At 44.4% G+C, this 25,046-nt stretch overlaps 1 protein-coding gene across 1 annotated transcript in view; it reads left to right on the top strand.

The window, feature by feature from the left end:
- The first annotated feature begins 259 nt into the window (after positions 1 to 259).
- SIGLEC1 (sialic acid binding Ig like lectin 1) overlaps positions 260 to 25,046 on the top strand; it is a 49,350-nt gene continuing 24,563 nt past the window's right edge. The window contains 13 exon segments of the mRNA XM_031949744.1: positions 260 to 411; positions 11,827 to 11,895; positions 13,243 to 13,608; positions 15,227 to 15,250; positions 15,253 to 15,319; positions 15,321 to 15,520; positions 16,589 to 16,855; positions 18,105 to 18,359; positions 19,002 to 19,301; positions 19,707 to 19,964; positions 20,536 to 20,844; positions 21,436 to 21,693; positions 22,150 to 22,452. Coding sequence (XP_031805604.1) covers positions 11,847 to 11,895; positions 13,243 to 13,608; positions 15,227 to 15,250; positions 15,253 to 15,319; positions 15,321 to 15,520; positions 16,589 to 16,855; positions 18,105 to 18,359; positions 19,002 to 19,301; positions 19,707 to 19,964; positions 20,536 to 20,844; positions 21,436 to 21,693; positions 22,150 to 22,452 — 2,656 coding nt within the window. The 5' untranslated portion in view covers positions 260 to 411; positions 11,827 to 11,846.

Below are 25,046 nucleotides of genomic sequence, written 5' to 3'. Positions count from 1 at the left end.
TGGGAGAGCTTTGGCCTTTTAAAGTTAAGGTCTTGAACAGGTCTCAGTTTGAGGGAGGCAACACCCATTCAGTGATTTAGGTTAGGTGAGAAATCCTTTGGATCTGACTGAATAGGAATGGGAAAGCTGTCTGGTGCTCCCAGAGCTTTCTTCTCCAGGGCAAGGAGAGTGACAAGGGCTCAGGCATTATGCAATTATTGTACTACTTCCCAGTGGGGAGTGGGGAGGGTGCTTGAGGTTTTAGGAAAAGAGGAAGCAGGCAATGGCTTTATATTCTTCCCAAGACTGAACAGGACTAGCCAGTGCTCCAGGGAAATCTGAAGGGCCGGGAGTTTTGGCTGGACTGCGGATGCCCTGCTTTCCCCTTCTTTTGGATTTGACATTGCAGCCATCATCAGACTCCCAATTGAGGTAATTTTCCCCCTTTGGTGAGAAAAGGTGAGCAGGGGGTGTCGAGTGGAGAAACAAAAGGAAGAAACGTCTTTGCTCTGGGGAAGAGCTGAGAGAATTTTGGGGGGGGATGGGACCTTCTGGACTTTATTTATTTCTTTGGTCTGAACTAAGGCTTTCCCTGGGAATTCCTGGCTGTGGAAATTTTTTCCACTTGTGTGCAATGACAGGTAATCTAGCAGTGACCCACAGGTGAAATATTATGGTGGAAAGAGCTTTGCTCCTATTTCATCTCTGATGATACTTGCTATCTGGGTGACCCTGGACAAATCAGTCCATCTCTCTTGGACTCAGTTTTTTCATCTGTAAAATGAACGTCTTGGTCTTTGTGGTGATTTCCAAGTCTGATTCTATGATCAGAGTGGCACTAGTCAGGGCTTTATTTTTATTCCTAGGTGTATGTTAATATATAGAGACAACGTGCTATTATAGAGTGCTAGACAAGGAGTAAGAATTGGGTTCAAATACTGCCTCACACACTTCCTAATTCTGTGACTCAGCCACTCTGGACCTCAGTTTCCTCATCTGAGAAATGTGGGAGCTGGATGTAATGACCCCTAAAGCCCAGTCATCAGATATTTTAGCTCAAAGTTGATGTAGCCATATTTTTTCCTAACACTTTAAGTGCTTCCCAATATTTCTCTTTTTTTTATACTCAGAACACTTCAGTGAGTGAGGTGCAAGATCACCCTCCCTCCCCACAGATGGGGAAACTGAGGCAATCAGAGGCCAGATAACTTGCTGAGGATCTGAGGTTGGCTTTGAACTTAGTTCCTCTTGACTCCAGGCTCAGCAAGCCACCCCTATTCCAGTTTCTCCCCCTGTTCTCAATCCTCTTCTCATTATCTAACTTGACCCTTATCCTAATCCTAGCATCCATATCTCTGCACTGATCTCTGACCCTCATCCCATCTGCATACCAATGTCTTCTAGTTCATCTTCTAATCTCTAATTTTCATCAGGGGTGGATGGGTAGCTGAATTATACACAGAGCACTGGACTTCGAATCTGGAAGACTCATTCAAGTCCAGCTTCAGACACTTATTAGCACTTATCAGGCAAGTCACTTAATCTGTTTGCCTCAGTTTCTTCATTTGTAAAATGAGATAGAGAAAGAAATGACAAATCACCCCAGTATTTCTGCCAAGAAACCCTCAAATGGGGTCAGGAAGAGTTGGACATGACTGAGACACTAAATTCTAACCTTTCTTCTCTATCCTGATTCTCAACTCTAACCCCAGTTAGAAACCTAATGATTTGTTCCAACCATATCCCAGGAACTAATCCCACTGCACCCAATACTTAATTTTAGCCCAAGCCTTGTCTTAAATCACATCATTTAATTGAACCCTAAATTAAAACCTAAATAAAATCCTAAATTGAATCCTAAAAACCCTAAAAAATTGAATCCTTCCATATAATTCTAGTGCTCTTCAGACCATTTTTTTCTAATTCATTCTAACCTAAACCTCACCCGCCTCAGTTTTTTCATCCATAAAATGAATATCATGGGCAGCCTGTCCCCAAAGAGAGTATGGGTTCAAATCGATGCATGTGCAAAGGTGTTTGTTTGCTTTTTAGCAAAGAGACTGTGAAGACACCCATTTGTCAGGACCCAGCTGTGGCTCCACCCTGAACCCAACCATTACTCTCACACCTTAATTTTACCACCAATCCCATTCTTAACTCTTATCCCTGACAAAGCTTGTCCAAACCCTTGTTCTTTATTCCAGAGCTTATTCTATCTCTAACCTCCTCTTACCTCGTCGTTTTCCTATTTTGGGGACAGAAAGATTGAATCCAGATCTGAAATTCCAGCTTCATGGTGTGCTAGAAAAAGCAATAGTTTTAGGGAAAGGAATGAAGCCACTCACCAACTGTGTTATCTTGGGCAAAGTGACCACTCCCAGAGCCTTAGTTTTCTCATCCATAAAAATGGGGATGATGATATTTGCACTATGTAGCTCAAGGTTCTTGTGAGGCAATAAAATGCTATCAGAAAAGGGAATCATTTTATAAGTCTCAGATATCAATATCTATCAATCAATCGGAGTCCTAATCTGTCCATATCCATATACTGATCTCTCCCTGATCCAATCCCTGGCTAACACTGTATGACGGACTGTATTTGACAGGCCAGAACATTAGATCAAATCAAGTAAGATGAAATTCAATAGGGCTCAAGGTTAAGTCTTACATTTGGGCTTTAAAACCAACTCTCCAGGAATGGGAGATGCTGGGTGGAGATGCAATTTGTTAAGGTCAATCTGAGTAAACATTGAAGTTGAGAAAGCTAATAAAAGTGAATTTAGGCTCTGGCAAGGAGCAGAAAAATCAGAGTACTTTGTCCTGGGCAGACTATTCCTGGAGAACTGCCATCGGTTTTGAGGCTGTGTGATTTTGGATTCAGGGTCATCTGCAATCGGGAGACACTGGGTTGGATTTCCACCTAAGATACTCAGTAGAAGTAAGTCCTCATCTCCAGAATGGACATTGTCATAGCACTCACCTCATACTAGGCACTGGAGTGGATAGAGCCCTTCTGATACTTTCTAGTTATGTGAGCTGGGGCAAGGCACTTAACCCTGCTTGCCTCAGTTTCCTCAGCTATAAAATGATCCAGAGAAGGAAACAGGCGACCGCCCCAGTAACTTTGCCAAGAAAACGCCAATTGAGGTCACAGGGTCGGATTGACTGAAATGACTAAACAACAAGAACATTCTGTAGGAAACAGTGGAGACAATGATCTAAAGTGTTTTACAAACATTATTAATGTGAGCAGTGAGAGGCAGTTTTGCCCACTGGGTAGGGGGCTGATCTTGGTTCCAGGAAGACCAGATTTCGAGTCTAGCTTCTGTCTTCTGACTCTGAGCCACTGAAACTCTCAAGGCTTAAGAAATTCTTGAAGATAATGAATTTTAGAAATGAAATAGGAGAAAAGTCTTTGACCTTTGATTTCACTGAGAGGGAGAACTCTGGTGAGGAAATTCTCCACCAATTCAGTTTATAGCAGTGAAATAGCAAGCCACCCATATTCCCGCTTCTCCCCTGTTCTCAATCCTCATCTCATTATCTAACTTGACCCTCATCCTAGTCCCAGAATCCATTTCTCTACACTGATCTTTGACCCTCATCCCCTCTGCATACCGAGGCAGATCTAATTCATCTAATTCATTTTCTAATCCCTAATTTTCATCAAGGGCAAATTGGTAGCTGGATTATACATAGAGCACTGGACTTCCAGTGAAAACCAGGGCCACTAAACATACTAAGGATCCCTGAGGGCTGCCTAGTAATGAGAAAAAGCACATTGCTCTTTAAATCATTAATTTGTTAATGTTTCCCAATTACATTTTGATCTGGTTTGGGTTGCACTAGGGAATGCTGTAGGCCATGTGTTTGGCACCTTCACCCTAGGGCATGGAGATGAGATGATCTGCCCAGTGACATAGTCAGTATTTATCAGAACTGGGCCTGAACCCTAACCAGGAGGCTTGCTCCTCAATGCAGAGCAAATACTTGGAAATATGAAAGAGTTTCTATAATTCTTAATATGCATTTATAACATAATGTAACATATAATAAATAATGTAATACATGATGTCATTATGACTATATAGTATATTTTAATGATAATATATAATAAATACTATGTCATATTATATCATATGTTATATTATACATGACAAATAATTATAATATTATAGCCGTATAATGCAGTATATTCTCTAATATTATAGTCACATAATGTAATGCATGATAATTATATAATGTGATAGATACTATTATATATAATATATATTATATTATGTAATATGATATTACATCATGTAATATAAGATGTCATACATCATGGATTATAAATAATGTAATATAATTAAACTATTATAATCATATAATGTAATATAGCATATAATATAATCATATAGCATAATATATCATGTAATATTAGAATTATGTAGCATATATAATATATCATATAATACTATGATCATCAAATAGAATATATAATATGCTATTGTGATGATATATTAAATACATTATAACAATATAATGCTATATTTTATATGATAATTATAGAATGTAATGCATTATATACTTTTATAGGTTGCACTGTATTATATACTTTATAATCATATGATGTAATATATATTATATGTGATATTTATATAATTATGTAATATATTATATAATACATCACATATTGTGATATTATGAGATATATAATATCATATAACATAATATCATGCTATAATATAATATATATATTATTGTGATTCTATACTATATATAATATACTATTATAATTATATAATATAAATATAATCTTTATAGTATATGAATATGAATTATTATTCTGGGCCCAGTATATTGATAAACTGAAGAGTGTCCAAAGCAGGGTAACCAATTCCTGTCATGTGAGGATTGATCGAAGAACCTGAGAAAGAAGGGAAGCAGTTAGAAGGAGCCTGAGGGGAGATGAGATAGCTGGGCTAAGCTTTTGAAAGTTTAAACTATGGAGGAGGTATTAGATGGCTTCTTTATCCCAGAGGGCAGAAGTTGGAATACACAGGTGCGATTAGCAATGACTTTGAGGTCAAGGAGTTGTTGGAGTTCTCCTTCCTTAGAAATCCTAACCTAGAGGCTAGATGGGTTTTGTCTGGTATGTTTGTGTGTGTGTGTGTGTGTGTGTGTGTGTGTGTGGTGGGGGGGTTGTGGGGAATGGTTTGAGTGACATGGATGTTGAGTTCCCATCCAATGTTGAGCTCTGAGATGAAAAGTCTGGGATGGGAACTGGGAGATCCCAGGCTGGTTGATTTCATTGCATGACAGTGTCTACATAAGCAAATAAAGGGGGGGATCAAGGCATTTACTTAGCTAGAGTTGATTTAATGTCAGTTACTTTCAAACTCTCCATTTCCATGTTTATCTTACTCATTATGTGGCTTCTATCTAATTAGTGGTTACATTTCTCCTCCCAGTATTCCATTTCCTCTTCCTCTTTGATGAACTGAGTATAAGGAGTGAATATTTAATCATTGTAAACAAAATATGGTCAGAAAATTAAATCTGCTCCATGAATTTCATATAATACAGTTCAAAGCCAATGATAAATTATTTGTGAATATCCTCTGTTCTCTGTCTCTTTGTCTCTGTTTTTTTTTTTTTGTTTGTTTGTTTCTCTTTCTCTCTATCTCTATTTCTATTTGTCTCCCTCACATCCAGACTTGAGATTTCTTCATTGTAAGGAACTCCCAGTGTGAAAACTTCCCTCCTGAATTCAGAAAAATTACTTATTTGTAATTTCTACTCTTTGACATTGAACTAGGGGCATTGAAAAGTTAGGTGGTGCAGTTGATCAAATACTAAGCCTGCAATCAGGGAGATTCATCTTCATGAATTCAAATTTATTATACTGATTATGATTCCATGATATTGGAATTGTTTGTAATAATGCCTCTTGGCAATGTTTTATCCTTGATCTGGAAGCTCTGGAATTGTCTATAACATTCCTGGGACTGTAATGCCGAAGAAACTGAGCAAGACAAGATTAGAGACCAATTCAATAGTTTATTAAATGGAGAGAAATACTGGGACCAATGGATCCATGGTTGATCCCAGGGCTAGAGGAGACAATCATCTCAAAGAGTCTAACCCGGAGTAGGGAGACAGCAAGCTTTTTTATAGGATAACAAGAACAATGACATAGTGGGGGAGGCACCTAGATGGGGATAAACTAATGGTGGGGGAGGCCCTAGGATGACATAATGCAGGGGGGTTACTGATATTCTAATGACATCTAAAGTGGATAAACCTTTATCTCCTCAAACATTAAGAATGTCTATAACCTAAAGATATAAAATCTTTATCTCAAACATTAAGAGGGAAAGGTTATAACCTGAGGCAAATTAACTAAATAGGACAATTGGAGAAACTAGGTCAGGACATCAAAATGGAACTTTGGCACAACAAGGATTTTCATTTTAGGATCCATGAGTTTACTGATCTCTGACACTTAGCAGCTGTGTGACCTTGGACAGGTCACTTAACTTTGCCTCAGTTTCCTCATCTGTCAAACTAGAGAAGGGGAGGAAAAACCACTCCAGTATCTCTGCCAAGAAAACCTCAAATAGGTTCATGAAGAGTCAGACATTACTGGAATGGCTGAACATGTAAAAATTAATGGAACTGTCCAAAATTACATAGGTAATATGTTACACATCCTGCACTGGTCCTTTCTTCATCACTCTTGGTATAACCGAAAGAGCCTTAACTCTGGAATCTGAGAATCAAACTTTAAATTTTGCCCCTAGTCAAATATCAAAGATTAGAAATTACAGATAAGTAATTTTTCTGAATTGAGGAAGGGGAATTTCCACACTGGGAGTTCCTTATAATGAAGAAATCCCAAGTCTGGGTCTGAGAGAGATAGATGTGGCTTGGGTAACTTTGTCCAAATCGCTTTCTCTTCCTCAGCTCATTTTCCTTTTTTGTATAATAGTGATGACCAGCTGACCCTTGGAGTCCCTTCTAGCTCTGTGTCTTTGGTCTGACTCTCTTGGTGTTTATCTGTTGTCTGATAATTTGCTCTTCTTAGAACATGGTTTACTTTTTAAAAAAATAGCAATAGCTTTTTATTTTCAAAATACTTGCAAAGATAGTTTTCAACATCCACCCTTGCAAGATAGTGTTCCAAATTTTTCTCCCTCCCTCCCTTCCCCTTTCCTAGACAGCAAGCAATATAACATGTAGAACTCTTTTATATCTATTTCCACATTAATCATACTGCACAAGAAAAATCAGATCAAAAGGGAAAAAATTAGAAAGAAAAACAAACAGCAAACAATAACAACAACAAAGGTGAAAATACTATGTCGTGATTCATATTCAGTCTCCATAGTTCTCTCTCTGGATGCAGGTGGTTTTCTCCAACACAAGTCTATAGGAATTGCCTTGAGTCACCACACTGTTGAAAAGAGCCAAGTCCATCACAGTTGATCATCACATAATGTCCAATGTACTCTTGCTTCTACTCACTTCACTCAGCATCAGTTCATGTGAGTCTCTCCAGATCTTTCTGAAATCATCCTGCTGATCATTTCTGATAGAACCATAATATTCCATAATATTCATATCCCATAATTTATTCAGCCACTCCCCCACTGCTGGGCATCCACTCAGCTTCCAGTTCCTTGTCACCACAAAAAGAGCTGCTACAAACATTTGTGCACAGATGGGTTCTTTCCCCCTTTTAAGGAACTCTTTGGGATACAGATGAAGCAGAGACACTCTGCTTTGATAGCCTCTGGGTTAGGATTTCTGAGGAGGGAGAACTCCAACAGCCCTTGGAGCTTTGTTCCAAATTGCTCTCCAGAATGGTTGGATCATTTTATAACTCCACCAACAATGCGTTAGTGTCCCAGTTTCATCCCCTCTAACATTTATCATTCTCTTTTCCTGTCATCTTAATGGTTTACACTTTTGAGAGCATCTATGCCATCCTTGCCAGCTCAGAACATCCATCCATGATTGTCTATCTCCATCTTTTTGGTCAAAGAGGAATTTGGCCTCTGGAGCTTTCCACTAATGGTCTCCCTTGTTTCTTTCCCCCCCTCCCTTCCCTCTTCACTTTCCTTGGGTCTCAGCCTGAGAGGGAACTTGTGATGAACACGAAGAGAAAACTGAAACCAGACTCAGAAGAAACCTTGGCAAGAGCAGAAATGAAACTGAACACTTCCTTCCATTGACATTCACAGAATATTTATCCCTCCCCTCCCGCTCATATGACTTTGGCCAAAACCAAGCCGCCTCATCTGTAGAATTTATTTCTATGTCACTCTTTCCTTCATTCCCACTGAGCTCTCCCTTGAGGCAAAGAAAAGCATTTGATAAGAAGACCATGTTTGATATTGGGTCCCAATAGCCTCCATCCTCGATACTGGGAGGGAAGAGCTACGTACCATTGTATCTTCTCTGGGAACTTCACTGGTTTTTTCATTGTGAAGAGGGAAATACCATCAAAAACGACCATCAAAAGAGCTTGTTCTATGGAAAGTATTTAGTTAGCTAGGTAATGAACATAGGAATCACACATCATAAATCTAGAATTAGAAGGAACCTCCAGTCTTCTCCAATCTTACCCCAGAGTTGCAGAGGTCCCTCACACAGGTGAGAGAGGCAGGATTCCAAATTAGGACACCTTATGTAGTTCTACCTGACTCCAAGCCTGTTGCTCTCTCCACAGCACCATGTAGGAAGTAGAATTGTTATTATTCTCTTTCACCTCAAATGAAAATGAATTTCTTGCTGATTACATTTGGCATTATCTCATTAAAATGTAAGGTCCTTGAAGGCAGATTTTTTTTTTTGTTGGTTTTATTTTGTTTTGTCTCTGGATGTTCAGCGCCTAGCACGGTCCATTTTTGGTAGTGGGCATTTAAGAAATATTTGTTAGCTTAAATATTATTGTGGCACATTGAATGGTTCACTGGATCCCAAATCTGAGAAGTTTGGTTCAAATCCAGTCTCTGATGCTTACTAGTCAGTCACGCTCCTTGGGTCTCGGCTTTTTCATCTATGAAATGAAAGGATTGGACAAGATGGTCCAGACTGTGGTTCTCTTCAGCTCCAGATCTAGGATAATCTGAGCTATGGATTGATGGTGAGTTGCAGAGGCAAGGGGCAGCTAGCCATAGTGCACAGAGTACCAGGAAGACTCATCTTCCCGAGTTCAAATCTGCCCTCAGACACTTCCTAACTGTGTGCCCTGGGCAGGGCACTGCACCCTGTTTTTCATCTATAAAATGAGCTGGAGAAGGAAATGGCCAATCCCTCCAGTGTCTCTGCCAAGAAAACCCCAAATGGGATCAAGAAGAGTCAGACAAGACTGAAGTGACTGAATACCAACAAAGAAGAGCCAAGTTTCAAAATCACTTTTTGTGATTCCGCAGCTAAAGTCATGTTTTTTTCCTGGGATCCCACCCAGGGAATCGTCTTTGCTCTTGGGGAACCGCAAGAAGTGGATAATTTTGGTTTTCTGTTTCCAGGAGACAAATGGGGAAGCCGTTTGTCAGTTTTCTGTCAGTTTGTCAGGTTTCTATCTTTATTTCCATCCTCTCATCCCTTTGCTGAGTCAGTACTTGGTACCAGGCAAAACTGTGAAGTGTGCCCAGTATGCCTCACCTCCTGCCGGTTCCTTCTTCCTCTGCTTTCTCCACTTCCTTTTACTTTCTTGATATGGCTTTCATCATCCTCCCTCCCCGTCCTAGGATACTGCATGATCTGGGAACCTCTCTGAATCTCAGTTTCCTCTTCTATCAAATGGATAGTAATGGATTTCACCACCCAAATGAATTTCCCTTGCTAATTAAGGCACAGATGAGATAATGGGGTCATGGAATAGTGGGTAGAGTGCAGGGCTTAGAGTCTGGAGGACTTGAGTTGAAATCCTACCTCTGACATCTGCGTGATTCTGAGTAAATCACTGAATGCAATGAGGGAGGAAGGCCCCAAGGTAATTTCTAGCTCTTCAGTATTATATATGAGGTTCTACCTTTTCCCATTTCCTGCTTCCAACTGTAGGTTTCAGAGTAAATTCAGCTCTTTCACTTGGTTACCACTCTCTATTTTCTGAAGGGTCTTACCATCCAATCCAGTCAATCAGTCAGTCAGTCAATAAACATTTATTACTCACTTCCTATATGCCAGATTCTACACAAAGCTCACCAAAAGAGCTAAGAGACAATTCCGAAGATGATAAGCAAACAATTATATACAAACGAGCCATAGACTAAGAGAAATGGCTAATGGAGGGAAAGCTTTGGAACTCAGAGGAGTTGGGAAAGAATTCCTGGAGAAGATGGGATTTTATGATCAGCTGGCTAATTTCAGAAAGGCCTGGAAAGACTTACACGCTGAATGAAATGAATAGAATCAAGAGAACATTGTACTAGCAACAACAAGATTATGTGATGATCAACCCTGATGGATGGGGGCTCTTTTCAACATTGAGGTGATTCAGGCCAATACCAAGATTTGTGATGGAGAAGCCATCTGCACCCAGAGAGAGACTGTGTGGGAACTGAGTGTGGATCACAGCATAGTATTTTCACTCTTTGTGTTGTTTGCTTGTTTTGTTTTTTTTTTCTTTCTCATTTTTTTCCTTTTTGATCTGATTTTTTTGTGTAGCATGATAATTATACAAATATGTATATATATATATATATATATATATATATTGGATTTAACAGATTTTTTAAAAACATTTTAACATATATTGGATTACTTGTCATCTAGGGGAAGGGATGAGCAGAAGGAGAAAGTTTGGAACACAAGGTTTTGTAAGGGTAAATGCGTGGCGATCAATCAATCATGTCACAGTGGATTGCTTCAGTGCATTAGTTGGATTTCCTCTGAGGTCCCTTTCAGTTGTCAAATTTTATGGTTTATTGGGCACTTAATTTACACCATGGCAGTTAGCTGGATAGAGAGTGGGAACTGGAATCAGGAGGACTGATCTTCCTGAGTTCTAATCTTGCCTCAAATAGACAATTATCAGTGACATTGGGCAAGTCACTTAAGCCTGATTGCCTCAGTTTCCTTCTCTGTGAAATAAGCTGAGAAGGAACTGGCACACCCCAAGAAAACTTCAGTCGGCATCATGAAGAGTCAGATGTGACTGAGAAGATCTAAAACAATCACATTTTGTGTGAGTTACCATGGGATCAATGAATGGGAAAGGATCTAAGGGGGAAACCCTTCCAACTTCTTCTTGTCCTTCTTCCAGAGTTCTCATGCTTTTCAAGGAAACATGCATTGGAAAAGGGATCTTCTGGAGACAATAGCCCCACCTTTATGGAGTAACTCAGTGGAATTTGGGGAGCTTCTAAGGGGATTCCTTTAGGAAGGATTTTGTATGGGATTTTGTATAGGGCCGAGCTGACTTCTCTCCGGGGTTTTGTGATAATGATTTGATTCCCCTGCCCCAGTCCCTATCACCAGTCCACTTCTGCCCAGGAAAGTGGGTGACTTAGAAAGGACCTTTAAGAAAGAGGAGTCAGGCCAAAGGAGGATGTGAGGAGGGGTCAGTGGGGATCTGAGGATCCAGGGCAAAGTATTCATTGAGCTGGGAACTTGGTCTTCCCTGACTCTGGGGCAGGATCTTCCAGGCCTTCCACTCACTTCATCCGGCTGCCTTCAGATGATGGTGATGGTGCTTCAGGTGTTAGGGGTGGTGACCTTCATATTAACAACCCACCTTTCCAAAGGTTTTTCAGGATTACAAATCATTTTCCTCCACACTATCCTCAAGGCAAGAATTATCAACCCCTTTCCTAAATGTTCTTCCCTTCCAGCTCTCTTCTTTCTCTCCCCCAGGAACACTGCTGGACCTGGTCATGTTGCTTTTGACCTGGCTGCTCCTCCTTGGGTCTGCCTTCCAACAAGGTATGCTTAAACTCGAGAGGGTCTCTAGCCTATCTTCCAACTTCCTCATGGTACCCCCATTTTTGAAGAAAGTCCAAGTCTCCCCATCCCCAATTTCCCCCACACCTCTTTGGGTCTTGGACATCGCTAAGTGCTTTCAAATCCATGGTCTCATTTGGTTCTCATAATATAAACACACATTTCTTGCCCTCATGGAGCTGATATTTGAATGGAATACTAAGAAGCATATGCCTGGAGAGGGGGATTACTATGAATTATACATTTGTTTTTCTATATAGCTTCCTGTTGGGGAAAAAAAAATCTCCCAATTTCTTGAATATAAGAGCTTCTTTTTTTTTCTTGATTTTTTTTGTGTGATCTTTCTCATTTTATTTTAATTTTTTTATCATTTAATATTTTATTTTCCCCCAGTTACATATAGAATGATTTTTAACATTTGCTTTTAAAATTTCAAGTTCCAAATTCTCTTCTTGCTTCCTTCCCCTCTCCCTGCATTGAGAAGGCACATGTGCAGTTATGCAAAATATTTCCATAAAAATCATGTTGTAATAGAAAACATAGATTTTCACTCCCCCCAAAAAATACTTTAAGGAAAATAAAGTTTTAAAAAAGCATTCTTTATTCAGAGAACCAGTTTTTTCTCTGGCTTTGGATAGTGTTTTTCTTTTTTTTTTTTTTTCTTTTTTTTAGTTTTTACTGAGGCAATTGGGTCACATTACCCAGGATTACATAGCTAGGAGGTGTTAAGTGTTTGAGGCTAGAATTGAACTCAGGTCCTCCTGACTTCAGGGCTGGTGCTATATCCACTGCGCCACCTCTAGAGAATGGTGTACTCAGTTCACCATTCCATGATCAATGCATTAATGTCTCCTTTTCTCCACGTTCCCTCCAATATTTCTCATTTCCCTTTTCTGACTTAGCCAGTCTAAAGGTATGTGGTAGTACCTCAGAATTGTTTTAATTTACATTTTTCCAATCAATAATGAATTAGTGTTTTTCCCCCATATGGCCGTAAATGGCTTGATTCATTTATCTGAAAACTGTTCATATTTTTTGATTATTTATCACTTGAGGAGTGGGAGGGCTTTATTTCTCAATCTAATGCAAAGAAGGGAGGCAGGTGTCCTGAGTCCCCCCAGCATTTTCCCTCAGGAGAGCCTGTGGCGAATTTGGCCTTAGGTGAATTCATGCTTGATGGGGGAGGAAGGATCAGACTGACTGATTCTCCCTCTTCCCTCTTAATTATTGGGTCTGGGTTCCTGGGAGATGATTAGCTCAGAGGATTTCCGAAAGTCTAGGACTTTTCTCCCCTCTGCTCCTTCTCTTTTTTCTCCTTTCTCCCCTCAGGCCTGGGTTCCTGGAAGGTGAATAACCCTGAGAATCTTCAGGGTGTCAGTGGCTCCTGTGTGGTCATCCCCTGCACTTTTAACTTTCCTAATGATGTGAACCCAAATCAAGGCATTATTGCCATCTGGTACCGAGACTATGCAGATCCTGAGAGAAAGACGGTGGTAAGCCATTCCGGAGACCCAGCACAGGTGGGGTCAAGGTACCAAGGCCGGGCTGTGTTTCTGGGGAAACCTGAGCAGAAGACCTGCAATCTACTGATGCGGGAACTCAGTCCCAAGGACAATGGGGACTATACCTTCCGATTTGAGATCATTGGGGGAGACAAATGGTCTGCCAAGAGGAGCACCACGATCAAAGTTATTGGTGAGACTCGGGAAGACGGAACCATCCTCTATCCTTCCTTCTTATTCTTCACCTCCCTCTCTAATCCCCTTATCCACCCTATTCCCCCTCCTAGAGCTACAGGATTTCAGATTTAGAAGAAATCATCTAATCCAATCCATTCCTGACCAAGAATTCATTCTGCACTATCTCTAGCTTCTCTGATGAGCCATCCAGTCACTATTTAATGACTGCTAAGAAGCAGTTGGATGGTTCAGTGGATAAAGCATTGAGTCTGGAGGCAGGAAAACTGAGTTCAAAACTCATTAGTTGTATAAGCAAGTCACTTTATCTCTGTTGGCCTTAAACACTGAAGAAAGAAATGGCAAACCACTCTAGTGTCTTTGCCAAGAAAATCCCATGGATGGTATGGGTATTCTACGATCCATGGGGTCACAAAGACTTGGACATGACCAAATGGCAACTGATGAAGAACTCATTAGCTATCATCGCAACCTTCTGTTCCATGTTTGGATAACTCAGTGTTTTAGCAGGTCCTGGCTTTTGCTGATTCCCCAAACTCCACACATTCCTTTGGATTCCTCCTTTCATTGTTCCTTTATCTCTACATCCACTGTCACATTTTCAAAATCACAAAATGTTCCAGTTAGAAGGGACATCAAAGACTCCGACAGGAACGAGGATGCCCTCTTAAATATTTGTGACAAAGAGGTCACCCAGGCCTTTTTTTGATGAGCTCCAATGAGGAAAGATCCACATTTACTAGTTATGTAACTATGGCCAAGTCATATAATTTTTCACAGCCTCCATTTTCCTATCTGTAAAGTGGAGATAATAATAGCACCTGTTTCCCAGGATTGTTGTGAGGATCAAATGAAATAAGACAAGTGAAGCACTTTGAAATCCTTAAATTCCTATGTAAATTTTGGCTTTTTCTCCTCCTTCCCTCCTCCTCCTTTTTGTCCTCCTACCTCCTCCCATTATTAGGTAGTTTATTCTTATATTTAGTTAAGTTTGCCTTTCTAAAACATTTTCTAGTTCTGTTAGTTCTGTCCTTTAGGTGACAGCAGAGCATACCTAGTCCCATATGCACATGCTGATCATCATGTCTCTCCTAAATCTTCTTCAGTATAAAGATCTCCATTCCTTCAATGGATAACATGACATTATCTCTAGTTCCTTCCCCATGCTTTTCTCTCTTCTATGCACCAGTTCCAACTTGTCAACATCCTTCTTAAACTGTGACAATAAATGCCCATGAGTCATCTCTTAGTCTCATTCCACTCTTATTCTTACCTCCATTTCCATTTTCTGTCCTTCCTTCTAGTAGGTCAGAATTCAGTTTAGAGGTGAGAGAGAAGAGAGAGAGACAGACAGACAGACAGACAGAGATGCACAAAGAGGCACAGAGAGACAGAGACAGGAACAGAGACAGATACAGAGACACAGAGAGAGAGGGGAGAGAGAGAGAAGAGAGAGAGAGTTTCAGAAAAGGATCTAGAACTATTCAGGAACTGAAGATATGGGGAGGAGGCCTTTGTACACTTTTTTACTATTATAGCTACCTTGTCTTTTCTGCCTCTGACTCAAAAGGGATTCTGGGATGAGCTTGTCTCTCTGTTTTCCATTTCCACCCCAGATGAACCCAGCAGCCCCACCATTGCCTCCCTACTCATCTTCAGGAAGACACCCAAGTTACCTTCAGTTGTTCTACCCCTATGTGTGTCCTGAAGACAAGAGCCCCTTTCCTGGCATGGTCAGGATCCTGTGCGCTCCAACACTAGTGAGCTCCGAGTACTGGAACCCGCTGGGGTCAGCTACCGACAAAGCCTCAGCGTTGCCTTATCCTGGCGCGACCATGGCCGGCTGCTCAGTTGCCAATTCTCTGGGGCAGGGAAGCAGAGCCAGGGGGAGATCCGCCTCCAGGTGAAGTGTAAGTGACAGCAGATGCCAAGCTGACAACCTCTAGGGCCATCTTGAATTTTTGGAAGCTGTCTCAGAGGCTCCACTTTGGGCTTCCTTAGTCCTTAGGCCTTAGCTTATTCCTATATCTCCTAGTTAAATTTCTCTGGGATTGCCATCCCCTTACTGGAATAAAAGATTCTATTATCTCTCAGACTAATGTAGACTGGCAACCCAATCCTTAGGTCTTTCAAAGTTGGCAATTTACATCTTTCCTAGGGTGGGGCAGGTGATGTAAAATAAAAAACAGAGTAAAAGAAAGTAGCTGTCCCTATTGCTGCTGAATTTTAATTTAAAAAATACTTAATTAAAAATTAAATTAAATTTAACAAACTATCAACTAAAAACTAACTGAAAAAAGGTATATTCTATGGGTAAACGTAAAGTAAGGCAGATGGAGATAAATAATTTAAGCTGATTTTTGAAAGACAAACCAATCAATAAATCAATGATGACTTTATTTTTTGATGGAAGAGGGAGAAGATCAGATCTCTGCCCTGAGGGAGACTTCTGTCTCCTTGTGAAACTATATGTTTTCTGTTGAAGTAAGGCATAAAACTGGCCTTCCCGATACTATTATTTCCTCCTGGCCATTTTGTCTCTAATTTGGGGGCTGCAGGCTGAGGTAGAGGAGGGGTGTTTTGCACAATTTTATTTTCAGCTCTTCTTTTACTAGATTGGAAAGGTTTAAAAAAACACCATAGCATAACATTTACTAGATTTACTTATTATTAAATTTAAATTGGGGACTTACAATTTGAGGCAAGATTTAAAGAGCCATTCAACACCTAAGGTATAGTTGGGTACCTTTCTCCCTGACTCCCAAGTGTGGCCAGTTATTGCTTAATCTAACTGCTTTCCCGCCCACTTCCTTGGGACTCACCCTAACCCTTTCCCAGCCTGCTGAGCTGGTCTAGGAGCTGTCCTCAGTCTCACTGTCAGTAGCCAGTTGTTTTAGACTTCATCATAAGGTGATTTAATTCTCCATTCCATAGCCTCTAATGGACCTTGCTCCTTAGCGAACCTCTTCTCTCTCTAGTTGCCCCCAAAGGAGTGAAGGTCTCTCTAAAGCCCTCCGCACAGAACATCCACCTGGGGGATTCCTTTACCCTCACCTGTCACGTCAACGACAGCTACCCTAAGCCCACCGTCTTCAGGTGGTTTAAGGATGGAGCCCTCCATAAGGCCAATCAAGAAGTGCTCCAGGTGAGCAAGGCCACATGGAAGGACCACGGGCGCTACTCCTGCAAGGCGGAGAATACCTTGGGCACTGGAACAGCTGATCCCATCACTGTCCCTATCTTTGGTGAGTTCCTCCAATCAGTGCTTTTGATATTCTGAAGTGTGGTCCCCATAGGAAAGTCTTTCTCTGCAAGGACCTGCTAGCCCCCTGGGGCTGGGAAATGGATGGAGTCAGCCCCCTCTTCTGGGCCCGGTTAAGCATCCGGGGATTTTAGCACTTTTCTGTTACCTCCCACTTGGCAAACAGAGGGAGGGAAGGCTCCAGCCAGCTAAGAGAGGGGAGAGAGAGAGGTATGAAGTTTCAGAAGAAGATCTAGAACTATTCAGGGACTGAAGATATGGGGAGGAGGCCAGTGTATACTTTTTTTCCTAATATATCTACCTTGTCTTTTCTACCTTCTGACTGGGGATTCCTTTTAGGGGTGGGACAAGGGGCCAGGGATGAGCTTGTCTTTCTGTGTTCCATTTCCACCCCAGATGAACCCATGTCAGCTGCTGGGGAGGTGGGGAGACTTAGGGGAGGTTTCCATCCAAGGGATCCAGATTATGTGGCGGGGCTATGGTTGGATTTTAATTCCATTTAAGAAGCATGATTCTTTGTTTACTGAGTGCAGAGCACAGGCTGGGCCAAATGTAGTGGGCTCAAGACTGACTTAAGATCAGAGTTGAACTCAGGTTAGATCTGGATTAAAATCCTGTTTTTGCTACTTACTAGGAAGACTCCCTGAAGGCAGGGACTGTTTCCTTTGCCTCTTAGTACCCCCGGCACTTAGCAGGGTCATTGGCAGAGTAGGATCCATGAGTAGTTAGTGGGCCAGCTAGATGGCACGGGGCAGAGTGCCGAGCCGGGCAGAGTGCTGAGCCTGGCATTGGGAAAACGAGTTCAAGTCTGACCCCAGATGCTTCCTAGCTAAGTGACCCTGGGTAAGCTCCTTAATTTGTTTGCCTCGATTTCCTGAGAAGGAAATGGCCAACCACTTCAGTGGCTTGGCCAAGGAAACCCCAATGAGGTCATGAAAAGTTGAACATGATGAGCAACAAGAAAGTACAGTTGAGATTAAAGCCCCGACATAGACTTGGTTAAATTTGGGTTGGTTTCCACCTTAGCTCAGAAAACTGGGGCAATAGAAAATACTTGAAGGTTTAGCTTTGGTGGAACTGGGTTTGTTGGAGGGGCGAGTTAAGGGGTGGGGGAGGCAGCTGCGGGGGCGAGGTCTTGTCCCCCAGTCTCAGTGGGAGGAGGGACACAGGCCCCACATCCCGGGGGCCATCCTGCCTCGGTCCTTCCCTTGCTCATCCTGTCTATCCCTTAGATCCACTGATCCAAGTGCGCCCTCCGGGAACCATCCAGGAAGGGCAGGCAGTGTCTCTCACCTGCGCCCTGCCTGGGGGGGACAGCCAGAACGCCTCCTACAGCTGGTTCAAGAACAACTTGTGGCTCGAGGATGTGGCCGTCCGGACCCTGACGTACGCCCGAATCAGCAGCGCCGACTCCGGCTTCTACTTCTGCACGGTGCAGAATTCCATGGGGGTCAAGGCCTCCCCACCCACTAACCTGGTGGTCACCTGTGAGTCGCCTCCTCCTGGGCAGGGGTTCAGGGCTGGGAGGGGGCAAGCGGACCCGTGGCGGCTGAGGCCGGGGATGTGCCCGGACCCGTTTCTGCGGCAGCTGCAAGGGGCAGCAGCTCTGTGCTGTGGAGAAAGCCTTGGGCTCACTGTCAAGAAAGTCAAGTTCCATCCTGTCTCTTCTACAAGGTGGAATCTTGGGAAAGTTACCTCTGTCTGGGAATCAGTTTCTTCATCTGTTAAATGAGAGGAAGGGGCTCTCTGGAAGCTCCTTCTGCCGCCAAATTAATGGTCACAGATCACTAGCTCCTCTCAAGCTGAGTCCTGGGTCTACTGGACTTTCCAAACAACTTCTCTCCCTAGGACCACCTTCACCTTCCCCGTGCTACCCCATCACACCAGGGGAACTCCCAGTGGTGAAATCCTGTGATTGTTCATAAATGAAAGGGCTTCTAGGGCCCAAAAGGAGGCAGGAGTCATGGGGCTTCCAAGGCAGAGAAGCCAGTAATTCTCACTGGAGAAATCCTGGAAAGCTTCCTGAAGGAGGTGAAACATTAGCCAGCATCCTTCCCCCGTGCTGGGTCTTCCTCCATGCCCCCCCACCAGCCTAGGGCTCTCCCTCAGCTCCTCTGTATCCCGTGCAGATCCCCCGAGGGTCCCCGTGCTCACCTCCTTCCTGGAAACCCAGAAGGCCCAGAGAGCCATCATCCACTGCTCCGTGGACAGCGAGCCCCAAGCCAACCTGACCCTGTGGCACGCCGGCCGGCCGCTGGTCTCCTCGACCTCCCAGGACACTCCCGGTCAGCGCTTCAGCGTCACCAGCGGCCACAACTCCCTGCGTCTGAGCATTTGGGGCCTGGAGGCTGACGATGGTGGGAACTACACGTGTGAGGCCGTCAACGTCCTCGGGAAGGCCGTCTCCAGCCATGAGCTCAGGGCTGACAGTAAGGACGGCGGTCCAGCTGAGGGGGAGGGGGGTGGCCGCGGGAGCCCCTGGACTGGCCTCTGAGGATCTTGAAGGACTTCTTGGATCTCCTGAGGGAACTTGGGTTAAGCACTAAGGCTGAGCCACAAACAAGTAATATGTAGGCCCCAGAATGTAAATTAAGGGCTCTGAGAGGAAGGAAATTCATTAAATTTGGGGGAGAAAAAAGGGATGGGGAGAGAAATCCCAGAAGACTTCTTGGAGTGGGCGGGTGCCATTAAGGATAAGGTGTCCTGAAGCTGTGATTGTGAAGGGGAGGAAGCTTATTCTAGGCCTGGTAGTCTCAGAGGCAGGGCCTAGGGCTGGAGGCTGGGGCTGAGCTAACTGATGTGGACCCGGACCCTTCTCCCTTTGGTCTCCGTAGCAGCCTGGGTTGGAATCCATCCAGCATCCCAGGTGGTGGAGGGCGAGGAAGTGACTCTGAGCTGTGTGACCGCCCCAGGGGACCGGCCCTATACCCTCTATACCTGGTACCGGAATGGCGAGAGGCTGAAGGAGGGGCCCCTTGGTCTCCTCACCTTTCCCAGGGTGCTCAGCGCCAACTCGGGCTCCTATCACTGCCAGGCCCAGGATAGCCTGGGCAGCAGCCGGACCTCCCCTCCTGCTGCCCTTACTGTTATCTGTGAGTGAGCCCCAAGGCTTTGGGCTGGGGACACCCCGGTAGGGGTCCATAAAGTAGGCGAGGGAATGGGCAAGGGAGGATTTCCTGTTCCCCAGCAGCTCCTGGACTCACGGAACTCGTTTCAATCAGTGAGCACCGATTATGGGGCTATTCTGGGTCAGGAACATTATACACTTTGGGGAAAGAAAGGCAAAGGAGTTCCCAATTGAAGGGAGGACAGTGGGAACATAAGGTTGTACAGACAGGAAGGGCAGACCAGGGAAGTGGGAGGCAAGCCCCGAGGGAAGACCTTAGCATTGAGGGTCTTGGGAGGGGCTTCCTGCAGGAGGTGGGGCTTCAACTGAGTCTAGAAGGAGGCTGGGGGAGGCAGGAGGCTGGACCTGGGCTTTATAGGAGCGAATCGGGGAGCGAAGTCGGGGAGAGAAGATGGGGAGATAGGTGGGTAGCAGGGAGATGAATGTCACCAGATAACAGATTGCACAGTGTGTGTGTCAGTGGAGTTTGGCAGAGAAATAGCCGTCGTTGCACACCCAGGGCCCTCACTCCCCCACCGCCTTCTCCCTGTGCACAGACCCCCCGCGACAACCTTCGCTCACTACCTTGGTGGCCACGGAGGCCGGCAGGCTGGGCCTCCTCTCGTGCACGGTGGACAGTGACCCGGTGGCCGACCTGAGGCTGTTCCGAGGAGACCAGCTTGTGGCCGCCTCTCGGGACGAGGGCCGAGGAGGGCCCAGGCGTCCCCGGGTCCAGGCAACCTCTGGGCCCAATTCCCTCCGCGTGGAGATCCGCGACGTGGTGCTGGAGGACGAGGGGGAGTACACGTGCAAAGCCACCAACACGCTGGGCAATTCCACAGTCTCTGCCATGTTTGAGACCCAGAGTGAGTGATGGCTTCTGGGAAGTTGGTGAGGAACGGGCTGGAGGACCAAGGACAGCTCCTTAGGAAGAGTCTAGGGGAGGGAGGACACTCTTAGTGGAGAGGATGGTGCTCAAGAGGCCATAGCAGAGCGTAGGTCAAAGGGGAGAAGGAAGCCTTTGCAGTTACAGCTTTGGATTGAACTATGGTGGACACAGGGCGGGGAAAAGGGAAAAAAGGGCCTTGCCGGAATGGGTTTCAGTAGGCTCAGGGTGTCCCTCGGTTTTCCCATGTGTAAAATGGGCTGTTGGATTAGATCACTCCAGTCTATGGCCCTAAAGCCCTTTCAGTTCTAACATCCCACAATGCATTGCCAGAATCTTACCCGGATTCCTGTTTGAGTTGGGCGATGGCCATTCCCACATGGAAGTGGAGGGCTCGGCAGAATCGATGCTATCTACCCCTGGGCTTTCTGGGAGCAAAGATGCTGGGAGCAACAATGGGGAGTCATCTCTTGTGGCTGGGAGGACTGGCCACAGTTGGGTTGGAGGCAGGAGGATGATCCGCATGACCTTAACTCCAAGCATCTGTGACTTTGCTTCTCCCCCCCCCCAGGTACCCAGCTCGTCATCTTTCCATCAGCTACCGTGAAGGAGGGCGGAGGGGTCAATCTGACCTGTGTCGTGAATCGGGAGTCCAACAATAGCACCACAAATTTCACTTGGTACTGGAACGGGGCCCCGTGGGCCCAGGGATCACAAGGAGCTGTGGTCCTTCAGCCTGTGACTAGGACACATGCCGGCCTGTACTCCTGCCATGTCAGCACCCAAATAGGGGAGAGACACTCCCCTGCGGTGGCCCTGCAAGTGCTGTGTGAGTGAAAGGCATGGGAGGGATGAGCCCTGAAGGAAGAAAGTTGGCTGTGGTGGGCCTGGGGAAGAGGGAGAGTAATTGGGAGGAAAGGGCTTGGTCTGAGGCTAGCCCTCTGGCACTAGGACTGAGGCTAGCTCTGGCATTGGGAATGAGGCTAGCCCTTTAGCACTGGGCCTGAAGCTAGCCCTCTGCCACTGGGACTGAAGCTAGCCCTCAGGCACTAGCATTGGGACTGAGGCTAGCCCTCTGGAATTGTGACTGAGGCTAGCCCTCTGGCATTGGGACTGAGACTAGCCCTCTGCTACTGGGGCTGAGTGCTCCAGGGAGAACAAGAAAGTCATGCGGGTTGGAGCTTAGGTCAAGAAATGTGACTAAGCTATTCTTGAGTTGTGATGTGGATAAACCATGATGGTAGATTGAGGTGTCAGCCTAATTCTATCTCTGTTACCCCTTTAGACCCTCCAGATTCCCCCCATCTCTCTGTCTTCCTGGACACCACTGGGGACCAAGGGGCCGTGTTCCTCTGCACTGTTAGCAGCAGCCCCCCTGCATCAATAACCTTGTTCCATGGTGAGAAGTTGGTGGCATCCAGCCTTGGCTCCAAGACATTGGAAGGCAGGCAACCCTGGGTAGAGGCTAGCCCTAACTCCCTCAGAATGGAAATCAAGGACCTGAGACTAGAGGATGCTGGGAACTACCAATGCCGGGCCACTAATGCTCATGGCTCAGCCAACAGCACCATTTTTTTTCAAGTTCATGGTGAGTATTTCTCTCCTCTCTCCCTTGTTCCTTCCTTCTAGGCAATTGAGAAGTGAACTTGGAGTCAGGAAACATTTTCCTCTAGCACATACTACCTGCCTGACTAAATCACTTGACTCTGAGCCTCAGTTTCCCTAACTAAATGGGCTAGCATTATTGGCACTTCACAGAGTTAAATTAATTAAGAATTAAATAATTAAATTAAATCAAATAAATTAATTAATTAAATTAAATAAGAATTAAATAAAATAATGTATTTAAATTGCCCAGTGCTTAGTGTAATGCCTGGCACAGAGTAGTAAATGTTCATTGATTGAACGATTTTTTTTTTTTTTTTACTAGACTCGTAAGGGAAGGCAGTGAGAGAAGTACGTGGAAAAAGTGGTTTAGGGAACAGTGCTATTAGAGTGGGGGACTAATATTGAGAGAAAGAGGTCCAGGAGGAAGGAGAGTTTGCTCAATTTTCAGTTCAACCAAATATAGAAGATGTTTATTATGAAGAGAAATGATTGCTTCTAAGGCATATTTGACAAGCATCCAAATCACTAATAAAAATGCTGAAAGCAATAGGATCAAGACGATCTCTGGACCACTCCACTTTTGACCTTCCTATTCTCTCTGGAACACTCCACTGTTGACTTTCTTGTTTTCCCTGGAGCACTCCACTGTGACCTTCCTGTTGTCTCTGGAACACTACACTGTTGACTTTCTTGTTCTCCCTGGAGCATTCCACAATTGATCTTTTTCCGAGCACTCCACTGCTTGATCTATTTCTCTAGCTACACTGTGCTGTGACCTGTCTTTCTCTGGAGCACTCTATGACCTTTCTTGTTCCTTGGAGCATTCCACTTAGCATTCTTGTTCTTCCTGGAGCACTCCATGACCATCTTGATGACTCCTAGGAAACTCCACTGAGCACTTTTCTCCTGAGATTCCATAATTCTTAGTTGCCCTAGATCTATTTCCCATTTACCTTCTGTCTCCCTCAGCCACTCTCAACTCCCAAACAATCAACCTTTCACAGTAGTTATCCTCAGGAATCATTTCTGTTTAGCTATTATATCATTTGACTGGGGAGTGAAACCGTTCTGGGTTCACAAGCATTTACATTCTATTTGTTCATTAGGTAAACATGACAAAGCAGATGGATTGCTGGGTCACTAGTAGGAACTTTGAACTAGGCAAAATTCCTCTAGCTGGACCAATGACTGTATTTTCCATTATTTAGCCCACAACTGGACACATCTAGTGTTTTCAACCTCCCTTAAAAGCAACAGCACACAGTGATGCTAACCATGGCGGTAACATCGTCAAGCCTGGACTGTGTAGGATTTGTGAAGAAGGACTTAACACAAGACATTGTGCCAGCACTAGAATGATTATCTCCAGTTTACAGAGGGAAAGAGAGGCTAAGCGACCTCTCCTGGGGTCCTAGAGCCATAGTATCAGAGTAGTATTTGATTTCATGTCTTTGACCCCAGGCCCTGGAGCTGTATATTAAAACTTGTGGATCTTAGGAATCATTTCACTCTTGTAGTTGGAGTTCTTTTGTGAACAGGAGTTGGACTCAAGAGACCTCGAGGTGCCCCTGCCAAATCTAAGATCGGTGCCTCTTCTGGCCATTGGAGCACCATGACTTCCGGAGGTGCTGCATGCAGGCAGGGTGGATGCCTAGCTGCTCCAGGCTGGGCAGTGCACTTGCTCTTTCCCTCCCATGAGCCATCTGGGTCCCCTGGTCAGAGAGCGACAGGACAACTAGAGATGGCCCTGGATGCGGTGGGACACTGGCCAGCTAGAGATCAGGACTGGCGATGGCCCTGGATGCAGAGGGAGACCTCGGCCTTTTAAGCCCAAGTGCTCGTGGGAGAACTCTATGAGCTCTTGCTGGGCCATCTCAGCCCTCCCCATCTCTCCCTGGCCATTGGACCCCGATGGCTCTGGAAGGGTGAGGCAGGTGACCTTTCGACCCTCCCTCCTCCCTCAAATCCAGTCCACTTGCATGTCAAGGCAGCTCCTCCCTATGTTAAGGTCCTCCTGGAGAAGGAAGGACAGACAACAATCTGGGAAGAAATATACTTTCCCCTGCAACAAGCACAGTTACCACCAAGTGGCGGCATATCACCATGTCAGAGCCTACACAAGGGCTGCAACAAACACAAATCCAGGCTTTTCTGGCAAATCACTTGACTAAAATAAACCTGATTTTCAAGTCGGGCCTTGTGACTAAAGATAAAAAAGATAAATGGAGTATTTTAAAAATACGGGTCAAAAGAAGGCCTTCCATTCTTCTTCCTGGTTTGGTTACCATGGAACCCCAGAGAAGGAGGGGCCAAGAGAAGTTGTCTGTTCTCCTTCTGCCAGATGTGTCCTCCCAGAAGTCCTGACTGGTCCTTCAGCTTCTGATGGGGCGGCTTGAGCCAGTCTCTGAATTTCTCTGGGCTTCAGTTTCATTATCTTAAAGTGAAGGAGGAGCTCATAACAATTCTGTGTGCCATAATCTCTCTCTCTTGTCTCTCTCTTTGTCTCTGTTTCTGTCTTTCTTTGTTTCTCTCTCTCTCCCTTGTTCTTTCCCTCTCCTTCACTCCTTTTCTTCC

Source organism: Sarcophilus harrisii, chromosome 2, assembly GCF_902635505.1.
Source record: "Sarcophilus harrisii chromosome 2, mSarHar1.11, whole genome shotgun sequence".
NCBI classification, from domain to species: Eukaryota; Metazoa; Chordata; class Mammalia; order Dasyuromorphia; family Dasyuridae; genus Sarcophilus; species Sarcophilus harrisii.
The sequence above is the reverse complement of the archived record's forward strand: the minus strand, read 5'-3'. Positions and strand labels throughout refer to the sequence as shown.